We start from the raw sequence: 24387 nt of genomic DNA, 5'->3' as shown, positions 1-24387 counted from the left end.
CGAACAACTCTCTTTCCCTTTACTTTATGACTAGGGCCACTATCTTTCTTGTCTTCAGAATAATATGGCAATAGCAATGGTGGGGACCTCAAATTTGTTATCTTCTTCTTAACATAATCATAGTCTTCTGTAGTGGGCCAGTCATCCAAGTCAAACAACTTCCCCCTTCTACATCTTCTGCCATATATATATATATATATACATGCCAAATCATTTGAATGTTAATGGAAGACAAAAAAGAAATCAAATTTAAAACGAAACTATAAACTATAAACTATAAACCATAAACTCTAAACTCTAAAATTCCAAAGGAAATACTACAATAACAACAAGAGAAACCAAGTGGAAAACAACACTGTATGACCATACACACTTCCTTGAAGCTCCTTACCTCACAGAGTCCAAAGGTAGTTACGATCAAAAAGCTCTCTACATCATTTTGTTGGCTTCTTTACAAAACTCAGCCGAAGCTTTTTGAGAGTTTTCCTCTTCCTTGCCATTTTCTCTAGCAATGTCTACCTCTTAGGTTTCTCACTCTTCTTAGTTTTAGGTTTCTTAGCAAACCTAGGATCCACTTTATAGACAATTGGTTGCACAGGTAACTCTTTCTTCATAGCTTCTTTAAAAAGAGCATTAGCTCATTCCCCCCAACCATGAGCACATAATTTACCTATCAAAAGGTCATACGTCGGGACCCCAGGTTTACAACCATCAGACTTCATCTTCTTAAAGATCTCCATAGTGTGATCAATCCGTTCAATGCCACACAATATCTTTAAAAACCCATAATACGTCTTCTTATCAATAGCATCCCCAAACCCTGCAGACTTCATTCAATCAATCATTTCATCACCTTCCCCAACTCTTGCAGCTTGAAAAAGACTCCTTATCAATACAAGATAAGTTGTCGAATCGAGCACATTGACCCATTCCCCATTCTCAAACAAATTCAACGCCCTCCGACGGCCTTCGAGATCTTACAAAATTATTAATAAGCACATTAAAAGTCTCACGTATTTGCAGGGGTATCCCCAAGAGGGGCTATCCATTTCGAAAAGAATCTTCCGGCAAACCTAGCTCCAAGCCCCAATAACCAAGCCCCTAACCGCCCCTTTAAATTTCAACTTTCACTATAAGCGGATCCTTTTTCCTACAAAGCTTAACAAACACAATCTTTTGTAATTTATAAGCCAATGTACCTAACTTTCGAACCCTCCACATTTTTTTTTTTTTTTAAAAACCTTTCTTTGTGAAATGGGTTTAAGACTTAAAAAATAAAACTATAATCCTTTGATGGGGCATGTTAAAGTCCATAACTTATTATTCGATTAAGAACACCCCTTGCATTGATAAATTGAATTTTTAACAACCGAAAAGCAAACTAAAATTAAAGACTTCCTCCTCACCAAAACAAATCACCCCTAAGCGTAAATTTGTAACATAAAATCCAAAATAAAAGTTCCGAGGAAAAATAGTAAGTGAAACAAACATTTCTCCCCAACATGAGTAAAAGCTAAAGCATCAATGAAAACCAAATCACTTTTTAAATTAGAAAAAGATACTAGCATATGATTTCTAGATCATACGTTTAGTTATATAGAAACCAAAGCGAAGTAAATTAAAATTCTTTGCATTTTTTTTTTATTTTTATAATATTTTTTTTTTATTAACAAAAAAGTTGTTGTTATAGAGGACCCCTACCCCTTTTCATTAATAACGTAAAGCTTGGTTACATTCTCACATACACTTTTTCTATTGAATCCTCATACACAATTTTCCTTACGTCCTCTGAAAAAGAACTTGGAATTATATCAAGTTAACCGTCGGTACATTTGAGGCTAAAATATCTGCTAGACTATTAACCTCTCTGTAAATGTGTTTGATAGAAAACAACTCGGTTTGGCTAATCATACTTAGAATCCTCATCATTGTATGGTTTGCCTGCCATGGGTGTTGGTCCCTCTTTTCAATGAATGTAACCACATTCTGAGAATCTGTTTGTGCCCTTATTCTCTTCACTCCATGCCGCGAGGCCAACACCAGACCTTGTTCCAACCCTTGCAGCTCAATTAGTGCTATTGATTTGAACTCTGACTTCCCCTTGGCTGCTGCTATAACCACTCCTTGTGCGTCTCTAATGATTGCTGCCCATCCTCCATTGTTTCCTTACAATATACCGTCTATGTTGAGAGTGAAATCCCCATGTTCTGCTTTTTCCCAGCTGCATAACTTCATGTTTATTTTGTGTCTTGCTTCCACTCTGACATTCCATGTTTGCATGAAATGATCTCTTTCTTTCCCATATGGCATTTGCCTAGTGATTGAATGGATTTTTGTTTGTGCATCCCTAAAAATCATAGTTGCCACCTGTAGTGCACTGCATTGTTTGTTTTCAAAAATCTTGGTATTTCTTTCTCTCCATAACCAGTACACATATGCGTTGAATCCAAGCCTTAGTGCATCTTGCTTACACTCTTTTCCTTATGTTTTTTTCAGTACCCACTGTAATTCACTCTGCCATGAGTTGCGTCTGTTTCTATTGTAGCCACACTTTTGTAGAACTGCACTCCATACTGCATGAGAAAAGCTACAACCGAACACAAGATGCTCTTCAGTTTCACTCTCGCGCCAACATAGCACACATATGTCTGAGTGAACCACCCCCAATTCCTTCAGCTTAACTAGTGTCTTCAGTCCTTCCTTGAGCATCATCCAAGTTATGAAAGAGTGTCGAAGGATTTTATTGGAGTGTCATACCATTTTGTGCCAGTTAATTGGTTGCATATAAGGTCTTATGCCACGGTATGTATCCTTGAGATTATACACGCCTCTCACTGATACAGTCCATATCAACTTATCTTCCCCAGTTCCAATCTGTATCTCCTCTTCCATTTCTGCAGCAATATCATTCATATGCACTCTAATATAATTTGGAACATTCCATTTTCCTTCATGTATGATGTTGGAAACACAAGTCCTTGCATTGCATGTCGAGCATATAGTAGTATTGGAGGAAAATACTCTTGTAGGATACTAGCTGGGTGCTTAGGGTCTAGCCACAATTTAGTCTTCTTACCATCTCCAATCTGATGCCTAACAATGTGTTTGGCTTCCTTCCTTCCTTTTAAGATTGTTCTCCAGCTCCATGAACAGTCATGGGGAATGTTCATACTCCAAAAATTCTTGCTCTTTAGGAGATTGGCTCCCATTGCACCCATAACGTGTTTCTATCATTAACAATGTGCCATAAGTGTCTCAAATATGCAGCAGCATTCATGGCACTCACCTATTTAATTCCCAGACCAGGAAATTGGGTATAGGTACACAGATGCAAATTTTTTAAGTTAAGAAGAAATAGCAAACTTTTTTTTTTTGTTTTTCCTCTATAAAACTGAAATTTGACATTTGTCTCTCAAATTTTAGGTGAATTTTACAATTTTGACCTCTTTTTTATTAGTCCTTCTAAAGTCCTTCCTTACCAACAAAAAACTAGTTAACTAAAAAGAGAAGTGAGTTAATCAAAATAACTAAAATTCATCCAAATCTACAAAATTCCAATTAAAAGTGAGATGAATTTATGGAGAGACCAAAACAATGTGGAAAACATCAACTTCAAAAACGGAAAAATATTGATTACAACTAATTTCAAATCTTCCCCTTTAACAATCTGTTCTCCTCTTAAAATGCAGCAATATGATAATTTTGAATAGCATGTTTGGAACATTGATGTAATTCAAATGTATGAAATTTGAAAGGACAAATGGTTTTTTTTTTATAAGACAATTGTATTATTTGAGGAAAATACATCTTGGAGCAATACCAGCTGGGTGCTTAGGATCTAGCCACAGTTCGATTGACACACCATCTCCAATCTGATGCATAACAATGTTTGTATTATTTATTTTTTGAAGAAATTGTTCTCCAGCAAATGAAAAGTAAAAATGATAAATGTTCAAGTTTTAAAAAGTTAATGCTCCAAAAATTGGCTCGTGTTGTTAAAATTGGAGTAGAATCAAAAGATAATATTGTTCTTTCTCTAGACAAAAAACACACTAAAAAAAGTGTCTAGAGCTCAATTTCTAGATTCCCAAACCTCCTCCATCATGAGGAACACATGTGTCTGCCCACGAAATCAATGCATGAGAAGTAGCGCAGCCTGGCCCATTCCATAGAAAATTTCTACAAATGGCATTAATATCATCTAGGGTTTTCTGAGGTAGCAGGAAAGAAGACATCCAGTATATACTGCATATGATTCGTGATATGATCTAAAAACCTTTAAAACAAATTACCCTTTTCCAGTAAGAATAATAGTACGTATAAACCACAAAGAAAAACTGAAATACAATCAAACGTATGAAGCCCAGCAAGAAAAACTAAACCTTTTGATGATTAGATGAAATAGAAAAGGTTGGACTTACATCGCACGGATTTGTTGGACCTCTTGGCTGCCGGGACTTTTGAGAGAGTTGCCATTGAGAAATAGGAGAGAATGAAGAAGGTGCAGGTTGAGAATTAGAGGCGTAGGTTTTAGAGGGAAGACAAAATATTGGGGGAGCAAACTCTTGGTTTGGTTGGTTACAGACAGACAGTGGAGAGAGAAGAGAGAAGCCATGGTTTGGAGTAATCAATGGAGAATTTGGGAGAGAGTTGGAGCGATAGAAAGAGAGTTGGAGTAATCAATGGTTTGCGTGGTATTGTTGTAAGATAAAACTTTACAACAATACCACGCAACAGAATTCACATGCAACTTTAAAATCGGCACCTTGACATCAGTACATTAACCTCCGTACATTGATATATATCCTCCAATCAAATTTTCAATTACATACTTAAGTTGTTAAAAACTTAAAATAAATTACTTTCAGAAAGCAACATAAATGAAATCCATGATTAGAGTTCAGATCTTCTTCACCGAAGAAGAAAACTCCGTTAGAATGAACTTTACATGCCATGTCACTGTCAGCCAGATACTGCCTCTAAAACATGGCGAGCCCCAAGCTGAAAGGTATAGATTACAATGGCAGATATATCCAAATTATTGGGCAAGACGTTGACAATCCATCTCCTATCTTGATGACAGATGGCAAAACAAAATCAAATGATTACACTATCAAAAATATACATCATTTTTATAATGCCGGTGATCGTCTACAAGCTACAATCTTAGAATAGTTCGAAGGGTGTCGCAGAGATTCTGAATAGTCTGTTGTTCTTGTGCAGCTTGCATTTCCTGGAGAGGCATCTCTTCATAACACCTGCACCAATGCATTAAAAGGGCATACTCTTTATTAAATAATAAGCAGTAAGCTCTATTTCAATCAGGGGATAGAAAATGGAAGGTATGCAAGACATGCACTAAGAAACTTTTGAAGGGTTCAAAGAGTTTCTTGTGTAGGTTCCAGTGATAGTTCGGCACTTCGGGAGAATAAAAAAATCAAGCTAAGAGGTCAAGCGAAGAATTCAGATTGCATGCAGGATAATTAAAAACACTTACGTTTTGTGGTAAGCGAGAGCTTGTGCCAGATTCAGTAGTGTGGAGCTCGAAGTGAGTCGTTCACATACGCTTGGTGGTAGTGGTATCTGCACCACAATCCTTACACAATTAAACTCAATAAACACATGTAAAAGTCCCTAGTGTAAGGCATACAAAATTGTAAAGATACCTCATTTTGCCCTCTTCGCCCTTTTTTAGACAACCCATCACCACTGAAAAGTTCTTGAACTGTTTCCATTGCGATGTTGCCACTACTATCCCGCTGTCTGCAACCCAGCATGTTGTCCGATAGCAATGCTAGGGGAGATATGTCTGTTGCCTTTAAAAATGGTATGGGGACTGTATTACCAGCTGCATAGATGGACCAAAGCTGCAAACGAAACAAAAATAAACTAAGTACCTAACATGTGTTTGCATTTTATAGCACCTATTACACAGTCAAGATGCTATACTCTCGAATCTCGATGCACCTCGTGTCCCCAGCGGAGACCCTCCACTATGTTTTCACGACAGAAAGACCATAGTCTCTCCATCCATTGAGCCGGACAATTATAAACCTCAATTTTGGCCAGAATATGACAAGACACTGAAGCTTTCTGCGTTTTTTTTTTTTTTTAGGATAAATAAAAATGACGATTATATTGCTACACGAACAAGTAGTTCCATCAATACCAAAAACAAAGTCACTAACAACTTGATTTGGACAGATCCTACCACACAAAAGAAAAGCCCCAAAACAAAGAAGCAAAAACGAAGAAGATGAAAATTCAACGAATTCTCTACTAAAAATCAATTCAATTCAATCCATAAAGACTAAATTAGTTAAAGGCCTACAACTCCATATATAGGAAAACAACTTCTAATTCGCTACTGTAAATTTGGAAGTAAAAATAATCCCAAAATACCCTCATTAAATAACCTCAAACTAGTAACTATACCTTATTCTAATAATCACTAACCATATCAATATGTGACTCAATTAATTATGTGAAACCCTAACTCACATCAGAAAAACTACCCTAAAAAGGATCATTAAAAGAAACTCTAACTCAATATGTGACTCAATTCTGTGTCTCTTTAAATCGACAAAAAAATTATCATTCAACAATGATATGATATTGGTTAAAGTAAACCGGTTCCCATGCGGATCACTGTGATGAACACTAATCCGTCCCCTAAACCTCTGAACCTCAACAGAATCCCTGAGCAGAATGTCAAAGAGAAAACAGTAACAGATTTTTTGATCATTTACGTACTTACCATTCCACGTGACGTAAAATGCTCAGGTTTCTTTATTTGATGAGAAATATGTACGTGAGAGGAAATTTACCTTGTCTTGCACTGTAAATGCTTTCCGACTCACATTTCCACTCTTCAATGTGCTACTGCCAATACCACGGCCACCTCCAGATTGTAATTGAGAGAGGTCATCAGTATTCAGGGAACAATCAGGAGATCCATGTACAAGATCTGATGACCCTTGTATCGTCTCTGCATCTAGTTTTGGTTCTGCATTCTGAATGTTGCTAACAGAAGCAGTTGTAGCTCCTTTCCTGTAAAAATTAAAGTACCCCATTAAATGGTGTTGAACCCCTGAAGATACTAAATTGAGCAATCTAGTGAATCAAGGCATCAAGCAGAAATAGTAATTAAAAGTTACTGGAGACACTAGGAATTACTGCATATAATTAATATAAACTAAGGGGCTAAAGAGAAACAGTAGAGTCAAAATCGAGTATCTTGCTGGGAATGGGTTTTCTTTTTCATCAACACACTGTAGCTGAAAGTAAGCCATTTGAGCAGATATAAGACACAAACTTCTATCACGTGTGAATCCAGTACACAATCTTCTTATTAGTCCTCATACTTCAGTGGTCATTTATCACGTGTGAATCCAGTAGTGACAATCTTCTTATTAGTCGTCATAGTTTACTGGTCATTTTCCTTCTTTTCTAAATAGCACTTCTTAAGCACCTAAAGTTACTACGTCAAAATATATTCATTTTTCTTACAGGTCACTATTACTAAACATTGAAGAGAAGCTTATACGGAACATAGTAAGCAAATTAAAATAAAAATAAAAAGAGGAATGCATACAATTTTTCTTGAATGTGACAATAAATAAGGAAACAAATTTAGAGAGTCAGATAATTGAGATTCACTTATTATTCACCTGTTAGTACTTGATGAGTAAATATTATTTAAATACATCCTTCATTAAATTAGTTTATACAAGAATAAATAAATGTTCATCAGAAACAAATAGTAACCAAGGTACCATATTTCAGAAGATTCAACTCCTGATGCAATCAAGGGAGTACTTCCAGTGGTCCTCTGAGCAGGTAAAGATTCTTTTGCATTGGAAATGAATGCTTGATTTGCTGTCAGATCTAACTCAGCACCATCATGAATAACTACAGTCCCAAAGCCACCTGCTTTACATAGAATCAGCCGTATCTCAGAAGGATCTTTCCACAAATTATAAAGAGCCCCATTTCATTCAAAAGGTAAAACCACACCAATAAGTTGCATTCGCGGAATTTAGTGTTCTTTAAACAATCAGCGGATTAGATTCTATCACAACACTAAATCTCAAATATGCCAATTTTTCAGCAAATTTTAGTTTGTCAATAGTATAAAAATACCATTTCAGCTTTAAAAATTTCGGAAACATCGATTTCTTTGTACTGTCATATAACTGCTAATAGATCATGAACGAAGGTGATAATAATAGTTCACACAGTAACGTACAATTATCGCAACGAACGTTCCACCATTTATCCAAAGCAGGAGACGGTACTATAAGGTTGGTCCAACCGAAATAATGTTTGTTTTTATAGTTTTAAATGGTCGGCCATTGACTGAAAGTGGAAACAATCAGTCGAAGAAAAGAAAGTAGAAACAAGATGGAAACTTCTCTACATTCTGAGAGGGATAATACTCTACAGTCTGGTAGTACTTTTTTAAAAACAAATTCTACAGCCGCAGCAGCTATAGATTACATTGCCTCCAAGTTTCTTCTTTCTAATAGTTTGAACTTTATTCCCCAACCCCTTGAATTCCCTTTCCCCGGTGAAGGTGAGAATCAAACTCAAGACCTTGGACCCAACTTCCCAAGGCTCAACACCAGGCCACTGAACACCTTAGCATGCATATGTTAAGATTATGCGTCAAGGCAATCATCTGCGTACGAGGAAAATATTAACCAAAAATTCATCGTGTTGAATACCACTCATACCCAGAGATTGAAGACATGGGAAACCATTAAGAGTACAGCTTCAAACTGATAACAATGAATTTGCACCCGATCCATATCAGGTAAACATTACAATCTTCTATGTACAGACAGTGTTGCGTTATTTATCTAAATTATGCTATCAAAATGCATCCAAAAGAGAGAAACAATTTAACCTAGACACAATGCTTTAATCCTGAGTTATCTAACTCAACACCCAAAGCAGAGGTTCTAATTACCACCAAGAAGCTCTAAAAACTACCCTTGCTATTTTCTTGGGGGATTATGCAATAGGTTTGTACATGTAACTCTGAATTTGGAACCTCGTAATTCTTCAGCAAAAACAAATTTACACTATGAGTGTGAATAACATCTAATACATTAATGAATGTGAAGTTTACCGTCGTCTGGAAGTACCCCAGCTGATGTTTGGTGATCCCAAGAACTTTCCAATGGAAGATCTTCACTGGGAATTCCAATGTTTAGAGGCTTTGATGGAACAGTGTCTCCGTAGTCTTCATTCAATTTTGGCAGCGTCTCCTCCAACACCTGTTCATTATAACAAAAAATAAGAGTATTAAAAATAAAGATTAGACGCCAACACAAACAATGTCAAGAAAAGATGTATTTTGAAATGAATCCTAATAAGTTGGTCCCTGGAACCTGATCTTCTTCTTGGGCAGCCATCAAAGCTCGTATCTGCCTTGCCTTCTCGATCTTTTGCAGCATAGCAGAAGCTCCCCATTTGCATTTCTCAATGAATTTGTGCTGAATTTCAAATATTGGGAAAAAAAATTAAGTTTTCAGAACAATATGCATCCAGAAATTAACAAAAAGCTATTTAGAACAACATTATTGATGACAAAGGCTTCCTTTTAAGGGTATGGAAGACTTGAGGAGAAACTCACGTGCTAGAGAGCAACAGAAAATAAAACAAGCCAACAACTGTATGTTTGACTAAAGTTGGCAACCTGAGAAATAGGTAAAAACTTGTGCTATTGCCAAATATACCTTCAACATTTCTGGAGCAGTAGGACGTAGGCGCGGTTCTTTGGTAAGACATTTTGCCACAAAATCATGGAACACGAGGGACCTGCACAAGGTACCAACCGGTACTAAAAATAAAAATAGAAACTACCAAACAATAATGAGTCTACTAATGCCCTTCTGTGCACTATTGCCATATTATGATGAGGATTCAATTCGATATTTAGATGTGAATTGTCTTGTCCTATCCATGCTGGAGACAAACATGCACCAGGGGATTAATTCCTGCTTTCAAGGTTTTTAGTCTTGTTGTCTGTAGCGAACTTCACTTTACTATTTGGTGAAAGTGATAATATTTATTGCTAACCACAAGATGAAGATGGGCTTGTCTTCTTTGATGCCGCAATCACATACAGTTACTATCACCCACGGTTATGACAAAAAAGGACATCCAGCTAAGCTGTACAAGTTGTTTAGTTGTTGAAGTTGAAATGAGTAATTCCTACTGTCCTACAGTAGGAATAACCCTGACATTAAATAGATTTGGGTATCTAGTCAGATGCCATACAGAACTTGTATTTGGCTGTCAAGAGCTAGTTCTCTTTGTCCTACTTGTCAAAAGCTAGTTTTGTTCGTCCTGCTTGTCAACCTTGAAATTCTCAAAACTCTGGGAAACACGATCAACATTTAGACAAGGAGAAGTTAAAAGTCTTTTCATGATACACTTAAGTCGAAATAACTAAACCAAACTCCTGAAAATGTACTAGACAATTCCATTTGGAGAGAGGAAAAAAAAGAGAGGAAAAAGTTAAACGCAAGGACAAATCATTTCCCTTTACCATTTTTCTTTATCCTCGAGCATTGGAGCTGGCTCAATTGAAATCATAAACAGCACCTAGCAAAACCAGGTGAAAAGGAATTGCTATTTATGAGATGATCGAAATAATCAGTTTTAAGGCTCATAAAGGAATAACTGCAAAATCCCTAACCTACTGAAAGCACTCAATTTCCCTTACGACTGAATGTGGTGTTAGAAGACTGCAGAACACCACGATTTGAAATAGAGAAATTTTACTGACATGTGATCAAATACCCAGCATATTATGTGAATAGTTTGCATCTAAAATAAATGCACCGAGGATTAAGCCTCAAGGCATGCCTAAAAGTCATTTATGGTTTTAGTACCTTGAGGCTTAAGCCTTACATGTTTATCTATTTTTGATTTAGTCTATATTTTCAATTGCAGAATAAACTGAATAATGAACCCACCTCCGTCAGCTTCCAACATGTGTCTGGTTTTCAAGATCATATAGTAGCACTACAAAAACATGAAGTACATGCATTTGTTGAAAACACTCTTCCTTTTATTACATGTGTTTTATATAAGAACAACATAGGTAGCGATCATTTGAATTCTAATAGCAAAAAGGATTGGTGTTGTCAAAAGCAACATCTGAAATAAAACATGAATGATAAAAAAAAAAGAGTATATAGCAATAATTTTTTTTTCCAAAACATCTATCTTAAAACAGTTAAAAGCATTCATGTGCATGTACTAACTCTCATCGGATGTACAGTTGATCTTGGCGGCAACCCCTGAAAATTATATAAAGCAAGAAAATGTCAACAACCAAAGTTAACAAAATTAACAAATATTTTTCACCCAACAATTTATGCACTATAGAGACATACCTCAGCCATTTCAATTGCAGATACACCAAGGGCCCATACATCAACCTGGGGATGAAATTAACATAAGAAATATTACCTGGTTTTAGAAAACCAGAAGATAAGGTTGTAGTTCAACAACAGCAACAACAACAACAACAACCACAAGATGGATGCATCACCTTTCCATCATAGCGGTTTTCTTGAATAACTTCTGGGGCCATCCAATGTGGAGTGCCAATGAACTGCAAACCCGAAACTTCCAATTAAAAAATCGAAGAAAAACACAAACGCCTTTAAAACTTTCCAAACATAAGTTACAAACCACATCAACCAAATCATACTGTGTTAGGAGCAAGGAAGACCATTTATCTTTAACCTTTCCCAGATAGAGTTTCAACATTCTTTTTTTTTTAAGAGGTAAACGATCATATATATATAGGATGAGATATCCTACTAAGAACTGAAAGCAACAGTTTTTGAAAATTGGCATCCATTAGTCACTCACTAATTCACTGTGGTTGGGACAGTTTTGAAAGAAAATAAAAACAACGAAGAAGATGCACTTAATCTTACAGGCTGAAACAAGATAAGTGTACCGTGTTTCGTTTCGACATAGTTCTGGTAAGCTGTGCCGCAACACCAAAATCACCTGCTCATGTCAGCAAACACATCAGTAGCGGTGCTAGGGAGATGTCAACTTAACATACAGGTAAATGATGGTATCCTACTATGGAGATATTAGCAAACTTAGGTCCAGAACTCAGGGTGGTCAAGGGATTGCAAACTGCTGCTTACACCTACACCTGAGGATAACATGAACAATATTTACATGGAAATATGGTAGCACTAATGTGGGTGGGTGGGTGGCGAGGGAGGGAGAGCTGGGGGGTAAGCTGCCCTTTATCATAGAACTTATATCTGACAATGGCTCTAACAAATATGTACCTTACTTACCCAATTTGACCTCTCCTTGTTCCGTAAGCAAGATATTACCACCCTTAATGTCTCTATGGACCTTGAAGATTGAATGCAAATAAGATAGCCCCTACAACGTATAAGTCAAGTTAAAAATTAGTAAGACATGGCATACACAATAGAGACTAGGAAGCACATTCTGGTGGTCTCTTTCCCTAAATGGCGGTCATCTTCAAACTAAGCACCAAACCGACAGAGTACCTTCAATGCTTCCCTACAAATATAAGCTATCTGTTGCTCCTCCAATGCCTCCTCAGTGACGTTCATCAAGTCAGCAACACTTCCACCCCCACAATACTCCATTACTATCTGCCAAGACATGGAAACTATTAATTAAGAGCTGCTAACAGAACACAGAAAACACCTAAATGGCCAACAGGAATTCTTGACTTTATGTGCAAAACATGGGTGATGTTTTCATTTATAATAACCTAAATAAGTTAAATAACGAATATATAGACACTTGTAAATAGTGTATTTGCATATAGAAAGGCACGCGATACAACTAGTTGATTTTGGACCTACCCACAGGTATTCTTCTCCTTGGTAACTCCCAAAGTAGCGAACAACATTTGGATGGCTACACTGCTGCAACATCTCAATTTCACCACGAATTTCTTCATATCCCTCCTCCTGCAAAAGACATACACACTTTGTTTATTCAATTCTTTAACGCACCTAATATTAGATAAAAAGGAAAAGGTGATATAGCTCGCAGACCCCTTCACTTAAAGATATGACTTTGATGGCAACCAACTCCGAAGTCTTTATATCTCTAGCTTTGTAAACAGCTCCATACGAGCCTTTTCCTGATAATCCCAAAACCATTATCATTCACAAATGACATTACACATACAAGACAGAGCAGTCCCATGTTCTAAATTCCAAGGTTTTTAAATTATAGTAATAAATAAGATTTTAGTGATCAAGAAGCTGAAGTTTAATTCCTAGTTTTTAGTTCCTAGTTAGGATCGTTTTTCTATTAGTGAGTACGCTTCCTATGTTGACTACTTCAAAACATTGCTTTTGAAGCGATCATTGGCCCTGGGACAAAGTACAATTTTCAACAGTAACAAACTTTAAGCTCAACAAAGTACAATTTTCAACAGTAACAAACTTTAAGCTCATCCAATTTTCAACACCAAAACAGAAGCCAAGAAGAGAGGTTTCATGATCCACCTTCTACCACCCTCCCCGAAACCCAGCTTCTAATCCCTTACCTATTCCTGACATCATATATATATGCACATCATAGAGTATTTGCCGACCTAGAACTAGTTCTAACAGCATTAGAAGTCACTTTAGAAATGACTTTACCATTACAACACTAGATGCCAGACACATAATACCTTCAAAGCCTTAGAGCAGCAAAAATGAGCAAATAAAAATACATTGTAGCCTTAGTATCCCTCGCAGTGTTCAAAATATACATCCACACCATCCTAATGACCATCCATCATGTCTTTAATAACTCAATAAGGAATTCCAATCTCAACCCCCAATACTAATTGTCAACACAACTTCTCCTCACCAATGGGCTCACTGAATATAACGGCGCCACCTCCATTCCTGTGTTATATCTTATATAATATTAGCTAACAATCTAAACTCTGATTTCTCAAATAGACCATAGCTTGTAACTAGCAGTTTAAATTAAACAATGTAAGTTAATTAGTCTCCGAATTCTTTCACTCCATAAGCAAACACAATCCATTAAAACATAAATTCACAAATAAAAACAAATAAAATGAGTTAAGAAATAAAATCAAACCTAATTCATTGAGCAATTCATATTTAGTAGAAGGATCTTCTCTAGTAACACTATCAGGAATCGAAGAATCCGAAAACTTCCTCAACTGCTGCTTCCTACTCTCATCACTCTCATCACCGAAACTCCCATTCTTCCCTCCTCCTCCTCCAACCGCTTTCATACTCTCCACAGCTCTACTCATCATAGACATAGAACCAAATCTCCCTTCTCCACTATCATTCCTCCTCTTATTACTACTACTAACAACAGAAACAACCGTTTCATTTCTAACAACAACCGAAGACGAAGAATCACTAGATCGATTCCTATTTATTTTATTATTATTATTAGTTTTTTTAATAACAACTGTTCCTGAATAATTTTCATCATCATCATCATCATCGTCGTCATCATATTCAGAGTAATCTAGATCGTCTAGATCGATTCCAAAATCTTTTGGAAGTCTTTGTAATAAAGGTGGTAATGATGATTCATCTTCATCTTCATCTTCTTCGACTTCGACTTCGTTTTCTTCTGTGGTTTTATAACCTTCTTCTTCTTCTTCTGAATCTGAAGATTCATTGTTGTGAATTATTACTGTTGAGTAGAGTTGTTGTTGTTGTTCGGCTTTGTTTTTATAGCTTTTGCGAGACGAGTCCATTTTTCTGTTTTTTTATTTTGGAGAAAGAGGGAGAAATGAGGAGAGGTCTGGTTTTATAGTTGTGGATTCAATTTGGGCTTTGGGCCTTAACTTGGGGTGGGTCCAATAGATATTTGAGATGGGTTTTGAATTGTAACTTCAACTTTCAAGCCCAGTTTTCGGTACTGGGGTGGGCTGGCATTTCAGTTGCATCATTTCTGTGCCTATTATAATTCAGAAATAATTGGGTTGCAATCATTTGCAATCATTGAGAGGGAGAGAGGAGGCGGAGATTGAGAGGAATTGAGAGGGAGAGATTGAGAGGGAGAGGGATGAATAGGAGAAGATGAACAAAATGTTAATCATGATTCATGAGTAACACATAATTAAATGGCATGATGGCTTTGTTCCTACAAATCATGACTGTAAGTGTTGAACTTCCAGGCCAACTGGACAAAGTTAAAGATTGCAGTAGGCTTTCTTTTTTATTTTATTTTATTACTATGCACAAAACTGATACAGAAAGCTTGGTATAGTTGTATGTGACTATGTGTTGGCGATCATGGTTTTGGCTGTGACATTCTTTTTGGGTAAGTGGCACCTGATATGCAACAATAGTTTAATACCAGTATGCAACCAGCAATGTGATGATTACACGTGATTATTTTATATATACCAAATCATTCAGGCATGAGAACATCTAAGTCATTGAAGTAATATTCTTGGAATTTATATTTATATATATACTGTATTTTTAAATATTCAGGTTGGATTAAGGTTCAGGTGATGATTGTCTGACATCTGTTGCATTTTTTTCTAAGTGAAAAGTAGGCTAGTTGGCCATGAACCTTCAACACTAATATCTGATTATGAATTCTTAATCCAAACCTTATGAAAGTGATGTAATGATCATTAACCCATTTATCTCTGGTGTGAGTGTGGGACTCACCCACACTAATCTCATTGTGTTAGAACTTATAGAACTTAACCATAGAGCTTAGGCCTTAGGCAATGAATGTTTTGCTAAAAGCAGAATTAAAAGTACAATTTGGCCCAAAGAGGGGATATTTGGAGCATGTCTTCGCCGTCTAAAATCACACACGGGGAAAAAAAGAAAGAAATTCGATGCAGGCTACTCATTTTTAAAAGCCGTTAAATTCTGAAGTCATGTTGGCGTTATGACGCTTATGTACTGTATGTCTGTATGTTGACGTTATGAGGAACGAAATCAACGAATTTAGTTTCCTCACTTCCCTTTGCTCCAGTTTTCGGAGAGCAAAAGATAATAACATACAGACAGCTCAAAATCTCACAATCTGAAGTATGGTGTGTGTCTGTGTGTGTGACTCTGTGTTAAGTTTGAACACATTTGTATCCTTATTTACATTACAAATAAGGATAGCAGTAGAAAAAGTAAATCAAGCAAAATATTCTGCAGTGATGCACTCTGCCACAATATATTATTTTTTAGGTAAGCATATCTGCAAAAAGAATGATGTAGTATATATGACGACATAACCAGAAGTCTAGAATTATGTAAACTATTATGCTCCTGGCTAGATCCCCTACTAGCAGCCAGGGGAACCAGGATTCAAGTGTATGCGCAACGCATAATTGAGCTTTGGGTGCACTAATAGAACTTTTGTAAAAGTCTTGGGGGTTCAAATCCTTATGGTTTAGACAATTTTAAAGCTAATTACTAATAGATCAGTAATGGAGTTTTTCGAATCTTTGGGGGTGCGACGGCCCCCACCTGCACCCCCTGGTTCCATCCCTGCCCAGTGCCGACTAGGCTACTACTTTCTTATAACTTCCCCTATTGGTGGTCAAAGGAATATTATTGTTTTAATTACGATTATTGCTGCAATCACTTAGTCCATATATTGATTAGCGCATTGCAACTGACATAATGCTTGAGGAATAACATAGATGCTTTAAAATCTTTCTTTTCCAAGTGTTCACATCACCACACCATAACCCAAATCTTCCAGTCATAATCTGAGCTAAAGATCATGTTTTGCATACATAAAGAAGAATATGTACATATGAAATACGAGGGCACATAATCAAGTAAAGGAATGGAGGGAGACCTGTAATACGAGGACCACGGTATATGGTAAATGTGATTACGACCAAAGAGATACATACCCGCTAAAAGGCACATATAGGATCAATTCTACACTTTCCAACCAAATGTTTGACCAAAATATATAAGGTCGTCCTAATTGTGAAGAGAGCTTAATGAAAAATTCACCAAAAACGACAAATGATTTCATCCAGGGAAGCTGTTAAATTCAGATTTCACCATATCGTTAGTTGGTTTTAGATCTGGATATAAATTCAGTGTAGAATGTAGACACTTCTGCAATCTCTTCTATTGCAAATATCAAAAAATCAAATGAAGAATGGAGGGAGATCTGTAATACTTGGAGAGTTGGACCACAGTATGTCGGTATATCTGATTAAGACCAAAGAATTATGTGACACAAAGAAAAGTGTGTGATAACTCAGCACGCAATGGAAAAATATTCTGTCGATCAAACTTTTGCTTAAGATTCAGTATAGATCATTCGGTTATATACTGAAAATGGAATCCATTGGATTGAAGATGCCATTTCCTTCATGCATACACCTAGTACGAATGTGCGGTTCATTCTATACTTAGACTATTCCGAGGTCTACAAAAAAACCGCGTGGAGTTGTATTCCAAACCAAATCTAATAGAAGATGCAAAGGAATATTTAAACAGATGTGGGTAAGAATCAATGAAAAGAGGAAGCAGTGCTAGTTGCACTTAATTGGAAAGAATGGTGTTGTTTGGATATTCAAATGCCACATGCATCTCCTTTTTACAGGAGAAAAGGAGAGAAACTTTTTACAGACAAGTCGATCTTGAAAAATATATTCTGTGAAGGATTTGGATCCCCACAAAAGAGCTTAGCCATATCATCGTAAGTTCTTATTCTTCAATCATTCGGAGTTTATACTACAAACTGCAAATCAAATAAAGATATCTTAACAACAACAAAGATGATCGGTTTGTTATTAAATATAATACAGCTCAGAGTAGAGAATCTAAAGTTCATTTTTTTTTAACAAAAACTAGGTTTCATTCCAAACTCCAAAGCCTATATGCAAAGGGATGAAAGAATAAAGAGGCACAAAGCATGAGAATAAAGATAGAAGGAAAGTAATATATGATCATATCCAATGCATGAGGGTAGGGGTTTTCTTGGTTAGCTTTTACAGTAAAGGAGTCTAAGGTACCCTTCAAGGGGATACCTTACAAGTGCAAACAAGGAGGCCAGGGGGATGAACCGCCAATTTGATGGATACAGGAAAGGCAATGAACCAAATTAAAACCAAAGTATATCAATCGGATAAGACTAATACCGACATCCCAAAGAGAAAAATCTGTAACAGGATATTAGGATATAGAACAAGGGAATACATTTGACATAATTTAGATTGAATGGTAAATACATTGTGCGGATATATCATTTTCTCAATCATTTTGGAATATGCATTTTCTACTAAATTATAGATGCAGATTTATCTTGCAATTTTTGGCTGAAATTGACGTATTCAATGTACAAATGTAACGGGATATCAACTCGACAAGAGGTTTTAACCTGTAACCTGTCATTTTAGTGTATTCCAAAGGTATATTCAATCGATCCATCAATAAAGAGAATGTTCAAAGCCATCTTCAACAGTTTTCATCTTCCTAAGCTAAAAAGTTGTAGTCAATTTCTTAAGAAATATGCAATTAAGAGTATGATACCTGAAATAGGCCGGTTGAAAAACTTGCATTTATAAACATTAATGAATGCTAACTCTCACCTAAAAAGATGATTGTGAAGTGTGAACTGTGAAGTTGATCTTATCCTGGATAAAGCTGGTGTTGCTTGAAGGTCAAGTTAGGGCTGCAAATTGGATATCCTTTAAGAGCATTCCCAATGCATGTCAATGTTATTCACCTCTACGTAGGCAGTATTTTTTTCTCTTTTCCACCGTTTTAGTGAAAAACAAGGTGAGACTGCCCAATCCAAAGGTGAATATTAATTTCGGACGGGATGTTGGATTCCGTCTGAATGTAAAAATCGAAAAAACGCGACGGACGGAATGAAACATTCCATATGAAGTTAAAAAAAAACTGAAAAAACACGCGAGATGGAATGTTCTGGAAAAAAACCGAATTTTTAAAAAAACACGAGACGGAATCCAACATCCCGTCCGAAATTCACAACTCAACTACTATCTCGGTTGAAAGTTTCACCCTGATTTTGATTTGGAAAAATAGTTACCACTATATTCAACTTTGCATTGGGCAAAGTTTTGAACCATAAAGAGGTGAATAAATTCACATTTCCACAATATCCTGCCCATTGGTAATGCCCTAATGAATTTATTATGCTCCATCTATGTCGGATTTCATATTTGGCACATCAGCACATGTAAATTTAGCAAAATCATCGTACTTCGGGTGTTAGAAACTGCAATGCCAAGTTTTCAAGGAAGCCAGGCCAATTTCATTCCCAAGAAACTTTGACAAATTTAACACGATTGATAATTCCTTAACCATCCACTCAAGTTGATAATTGCATACGAAATGTTATTAAAGACGGAATATACTTGAAAGGCCCAAAAACAAGTTCCTTGCCAAATTATCGAAAGCATAGAAAAATGAACACGTCTAACTCCTTGATCAATCTGCAATTCCTAATTTAAGTAATTCCACGTCATTCACATATCGTTATCATACTCTCTTATTGAGTTCATTTCCAAACCAGTGTATTTTGACAAAGCTTTTTTGTTATAAATAGAAAGTCCATTTGATCTTCAATGAAAATGATGTTCATGGTATGTTGATTTCAGGTCTCAAAAGATGGAACTCCAGCACTATTACAGGATTTAACCCATCAATCATAGTCCCAAGTGCATTGTTTTCTTTGTCAGGTAACCAGGCCAGGTTAGGATTTCAACTCAAGAAGACGCCTGTAACGGGGAAGACACAATAAGACAATTGAATTTCACATGCCTGTGCAAAACTTTACGAGGATTAAGACTTGGAGCCAGCCATCCTTAATTCACAATTCACACGTCACAGCACAGTTCTATATTTGTGCGTGTTGCTAACTGAAACTTGGTCTGTACATGAACTATACGGCAGTCAATTTCCAACGCCTTTCAGGCATGCCATTAACATGACCTAACATCCTCAGATATACCCAAGTCATAAATCATGTACACTGTTGTCTGGACTGAAAGCATAAATTGTGAAGTTAAAATTCAAAATTTCAACTGCAGCTAGGTAAAAGTGTAAAACAAGTTCCACAAAACGAAGGAAACAAACTTTCAATCCAGGTATATATATAATAATATCTTAAACGTTTGTATACACTGCACAATAACTTCCATGTATACATATCAAAGCACCCACCAGATGATAACAAAAGGAGAATTGAAATACAGATCCTTGCATTAGTGCATTACTACTACTTTCTATGAAACTTTAAAGAGACAAAAAAGCCAAGGCTAAAAACATTTAAAGCCTGAACAACCAATAAAAGAAACTAGTTCTACCGACCTAAATATCTATACCTATTCCTTTGAGTTACCAAAATGATAGTAAAAGCATGCCTTGCTTCATTCTTCAAAACCAGCCAACCCCACCAGAGGTCACTCCACAGCGATCCTAGGTATAGCCCTGCAGACCAAAGGCTTCTCCATTTCAAGAGATAATTTAAGGCATTCAGACAAGTCCACGCCACTTTCAGAAGGAACCCATTTTAAGTTCTGAAGTAACTGAGCTAACCAGAGTTGAACAGTAGCCAGACCCAAAGCCTTCCCAGGACAGACCCTCCTTCCAGAGCCAAATGGTGCCAACCTCAGATCAGAACCCATAATGCTAACATCCTCGTCCATGAAACGCTCAGGTTTGAATTCATTAGGCTCAGACCAGACACTTTCATCATGGGTGATTGCCCACATATTCACCATAGCAGTGGTTCCAGCAGGGATAAAGTTCTTCCCAATGTGGACGTCATGGATGGCTAGTCGTGCCCACGACAAGAGCGGGCCAGGAGGGTGCACACGGAGGGATTCCTTCACTATTGCTAGGAGATAAGGAAGACTGGGCAAGTCAGAATCTGATACTAATCGGTTGTTGCCAACAAAAGCGTCAATTTCAGCTTGAGCTTTTGATTGAATATCTGGATGTAGGACCATCCTTGCAAGAATCCATTCCAAGAGGATTGCAACTGTATCAGTACCCCTAAATATCATTTCCTGAAATCACAATCATATAGGTCTTAATCAGAATATTTTCAATGCACTATGATTACAAAACATATGATTGCATTTTATACAAATCATACATTCGTGAAAAACATTCCTCATGTGATTCCATATTCCTTCCAAAGAACACTTTTGATATATACTGAAACAGTACCAAAATGAAACCACAAAACTCTCTAAGGTAACAGCACAACTACAACACACCATCAACATTCATGCCTACCATGACAGAACAAAGCTCATAACTCTTGAGTCTTGACAACCATAATGAAGGAGTACAACTCGTGAGCAATTGAGCGACATCATCGTATCAATATAAAGTTAAAAAAAAAAACAAATAGCAATATGTCAATACCTGAAAAGAATCTAAATAGGCCATAAATTAATTTTTATTCAGTGAAAATTTAAGGTAGTTCCCAATTGAGTTCCCAAAGTGAAGGCAACACATAAGTGAACAATTGTCAAATTAAAACTTGAAACTGATATTACAAAAAGTAAATGAAGAGAGAAGAACTTCTTACCCAGAGAACAGCAACCATATCAGAATCAGAGAGACTATTTTCCATTTCCAAGTCGAGCAGAACATCAACAAAGTCACCAACACACTCATCACCCAACTTCCCATTCACCCTCTTCATCCTATGTTCTTCAATGATCTTTCCAACAAAAACATTCACCTTAGAAACCAACTTCTTACATCTTTTCCTCACACCTTGAAAATCAAACCACCCCAACGCAGGAAAATGATCACTCCAGTTAAAAATCCCAAGTAACTCATACCCTTCACTCACCAACTCTTCAAGCTTAAACCCATCCCCAAAACCCTCATGCCCAAAATCATACCTCTTCCCAAAAACACTCATCATCACATTATTCAAAGACCCAAAATGTAAAACTCTCTTAACTTCAACTTCCCCACTTACCCTCATTACAGTTTTTATTTCCCCAATCATTTTCTCACCAATCTCACTTCTAAATGAACTGAAACTAGCTATTCTTCTTGGACTGAATAAATGGGTAGCTGAGATTCTTCTCAGATTCCTCCAGTACTCACCAAAAGGAGCAAAGCCCATTGCTCTATGAAACAAAAGTTCATAAGCAGACTCCTTCACTGGTCTATCAGCAAAAGCAGAACTATTTAATATCTCTTTAGCAGTTTCCACACTACTTGAGATAATAAAACGAGTAAAACCAACTGAAAAGGCCATTAGTGGTAAAGCTTGCAGAGTTTTTGCTAACTTTGCAAGAACTCTATGTGTTTTAGAACCAGTGAACGTTAAAACCATTCCCAGTAAAGGAAACCCAGACGGGCCTGGAATAGTTGAAGAAGTATGAGTCTTGGAAAGGTTGGAAAGAGCCCATGCTAAACCACCAGGTACTAACCATAAACCAAAAACAGCTACCAAGAAAAGGAAGCAGGAGTAAGAAAGGTAAGAAGCAGTTGAGGGGAAGAAGAGAAAGAAGTTATCAACAGTCGGAGTCATTTTTTTTTTTAAGGTGAAGGAAAAAGAAAGGTTTGTTTTTTGTTTTTCAGGAGGAGAAAGAGTGATGTGCTGATGAAGCGCAAGGAGACGAAGAGCGTGGGTGGCGGTTAAATAGGCGTTGAGAAAGGGCTTTGGGTTTGGAGTTTGAAATATTAACTATGGTAAGGACTGAAGGGTGGTGCCCATTTATTTCACTGTGGTTAAATGTCTTTTTTTGGACTGATTTGTCCTTTTTAACTAGGAAATGAACCGACTTTGTTTTAGGAGTCTCGCAGAATATCAACCACCTGATAATTATGGACGTATTTGTCGAAATATCGTTTTATATTTTAGTGGTTAGAAAAATATGAGGATGTATTCGGTATTCCATAATCCATATGGACATTTTTGGTTATGTTTCAAAATTGAAAGAGAAAAATATAATTTTGGTTGGGAGTAAATGGTAAAGATTATGATATGAGAGACAAATTAGGTTAAGTGAACAAATGAAAATTAAATAACATAATTACTTGATATCAATAATAGAAAACTTATTAGTCTTTTTTGATAAATAAAAACTAATTAGTTCAAATAGGTTTTGGAAAGACTTGAATGGTAAAAAAAATATGATAAAAAAAAACCAATGATTCTTTTTAAACAATAATATGTTTTTTTATAGTATCTGATAAACTTTTTATGTCAAACTATTTATTTCAAGAGTACATGTTTTTAAATTGGTTCATTCTAGTTAGTTGGAAAGAATTAGACTGGTCTGTGCAAACACTCAAATTGAAATGTGAAAAGAAACTTGTTGTTGATTTGTAATAAATTACTTTTATTTTATTTGCATTTGTTGGAAACAATGAAGATTTGAGAGAACAATACAATATTGGAAAAACTTAAGTACATGAACGACACAATGGAAATATTATTGATGTTATGACAGGGTCCGATTATTGCCAATGACCAAATTGCTTTTGTCAAGGGCCAAATACATATTCAGCAAAAATGCCCTCACCCCATAATAAATCATAAATTCACCACATTTCGTCTTCTCCAAACTTTCTTCCATTTTCTATTTTTTGAAATTATTTACCCTTCTACAATATCCGTTCTACATCAAAAAGATTATCTAATTAAAATTTAATAGTTATTTATTTTTTATATCTTTAATTACTTATTCCTAAAAATTTTTGAAAATATATTCGGACCATAAACAATGTGTAAACTAGAAAATTTCCTAAACTCATATCTTCATATTGAATATATATTATATAAAATAACCTCTTGTTCTCCCATGAAGTCAATAGTAGTATTTTTATTTAATCTTGTCATAGCTATATATGTTAGCGTGAAAAACCAAATTTTCTAGAATTACTTACTTGTAGGTTTTGAAGTTATCTAATTTTTATTCGATTTATTTTTCACGTACCATTAAATAAATATTATTAAGTCAAAATCAATATCTATTGATTATTCGTCGTAATTAATTAAAAGTGAATGGGGGCACCAAAATCTGAACAAATTATTCATTCAAATGAAAAAGGTGTTAGACCCTTATGCTATCCTTTCATGTCTAGACATATATCAAGTTCTCTTGAATCTTGCATAAACCGTAAGACTAATATTTACTTCTAATTTGTGCGTCTAGGCCCAAGGCCCACGGAAATAAAATATCTAGTCAAAGTAATTCTTTTGCCTGCATTGGTTATACTTCAAATAATTGAGTGATTTTTTTGCTCTCAACAGTTTTTCTCTTATTAGCGTTCCAAGCCCAATTTCTTCCGGGCACGTTTCACCCGGTCTCACTAAATTAGAAAAGCAACAGCTTGCAAAATCTAAGCCAACGATAATTGATACATAAATCTT

The 24387-nt window shown here is 36.1% G+C and overlaps 2 protein-coding genes and 1 pseudogene across 2 annotated transcripts; all 3 read right to left on the bottom strand.

The window, feature by feature from the left end:
• Positions 1 to 391: 391 nt before the first annotated feature.
• On the bottom strand, positions 392 to 2913 carry LOC147521965 (small ribosomal subunit protein mL104 (rPPR9) pseudogene; annotated as a pseudogene).
• Positions 2914 to 4772: 1859 nt separating this feature from the next.
• SIK1 (Protein kinase superfamily protein) lies at positions 4773 to 14803 on the bottom strand. Its single transcript, XM_086589774.1, has 18 exons — positions 14137 to 14803; positions 13086 to 13174; positions 12891 to 12998; positions 12567 to 12674; positions 12345 to 12435; positions 11987 to 12039; positions 11570 to 11632; positions 11412 to 11456; positions 11280 to 11315; positions 10559 to 10614; positions 9744 to 9825; positions 9396 to 9500; positions 9134 to 9281; positions 7776 to 7929; positions 6828 to 7050; positions 5667 to 5867; positions 5498 to 5583; positions 4773 to 5258 (listed from the first exon to the last, which is right to left on the bottom strand). Exons 1-18 carry the CDS (start codon positions 14774 to 14776, stop codon positions 5159 to 5161), a joined length of 2388 nt encoding a protein of 795 aa, XP_086445900.1. The 5' UTR covers positions 14777 to 14803; the 3' UTR covers positions 4773 to 5158.
• Positions 14804 to 20102: 5299 nt separating this feature from the next.
• LOC147521963 (cytochrome P450 78A5-like) lies at positions 20103 to 22693 on the bottom strand. The gene is made up of 2 exons (XM_086589769.1): positions 21577 to 22693; positions 20103 to 21046 (listed from the first exon to the last, which is right to left on the bottom strand). Exons 1-2 carry the CDS (start codon positions 22537 to 22539, stop codon positions 20438 to 20440), a joined length of 1572 nt encoding a protein of 523 aa, XP_086445895.1. The 5' UTR covers positions 22540 to 22693; the 3' UTR covers positions 20103 to 20437.
• Positions 22694 to 24387: the final 1694 nt, after the last annotated feature.

This window comes from Coptis chinensis, chromosome 1, assembly GCF_015680905.1.
Source record: "Coptis chinensis isolate HL-2020 chromosome 1, ASM1568090v1, whole genome shotgun sequence".
NCBI classification, from domain to species: Eukaryota; Viridiplantae; Streptophyta; class Magnoliopsida; order Ranunculales; family Ranunculaceae; genus Coptis; species Coptis chinensis.
Note: the sequence above shows the minus strand (reverse complement) of the source record. Positions and strands in the feature narration are given on the sequence as shown.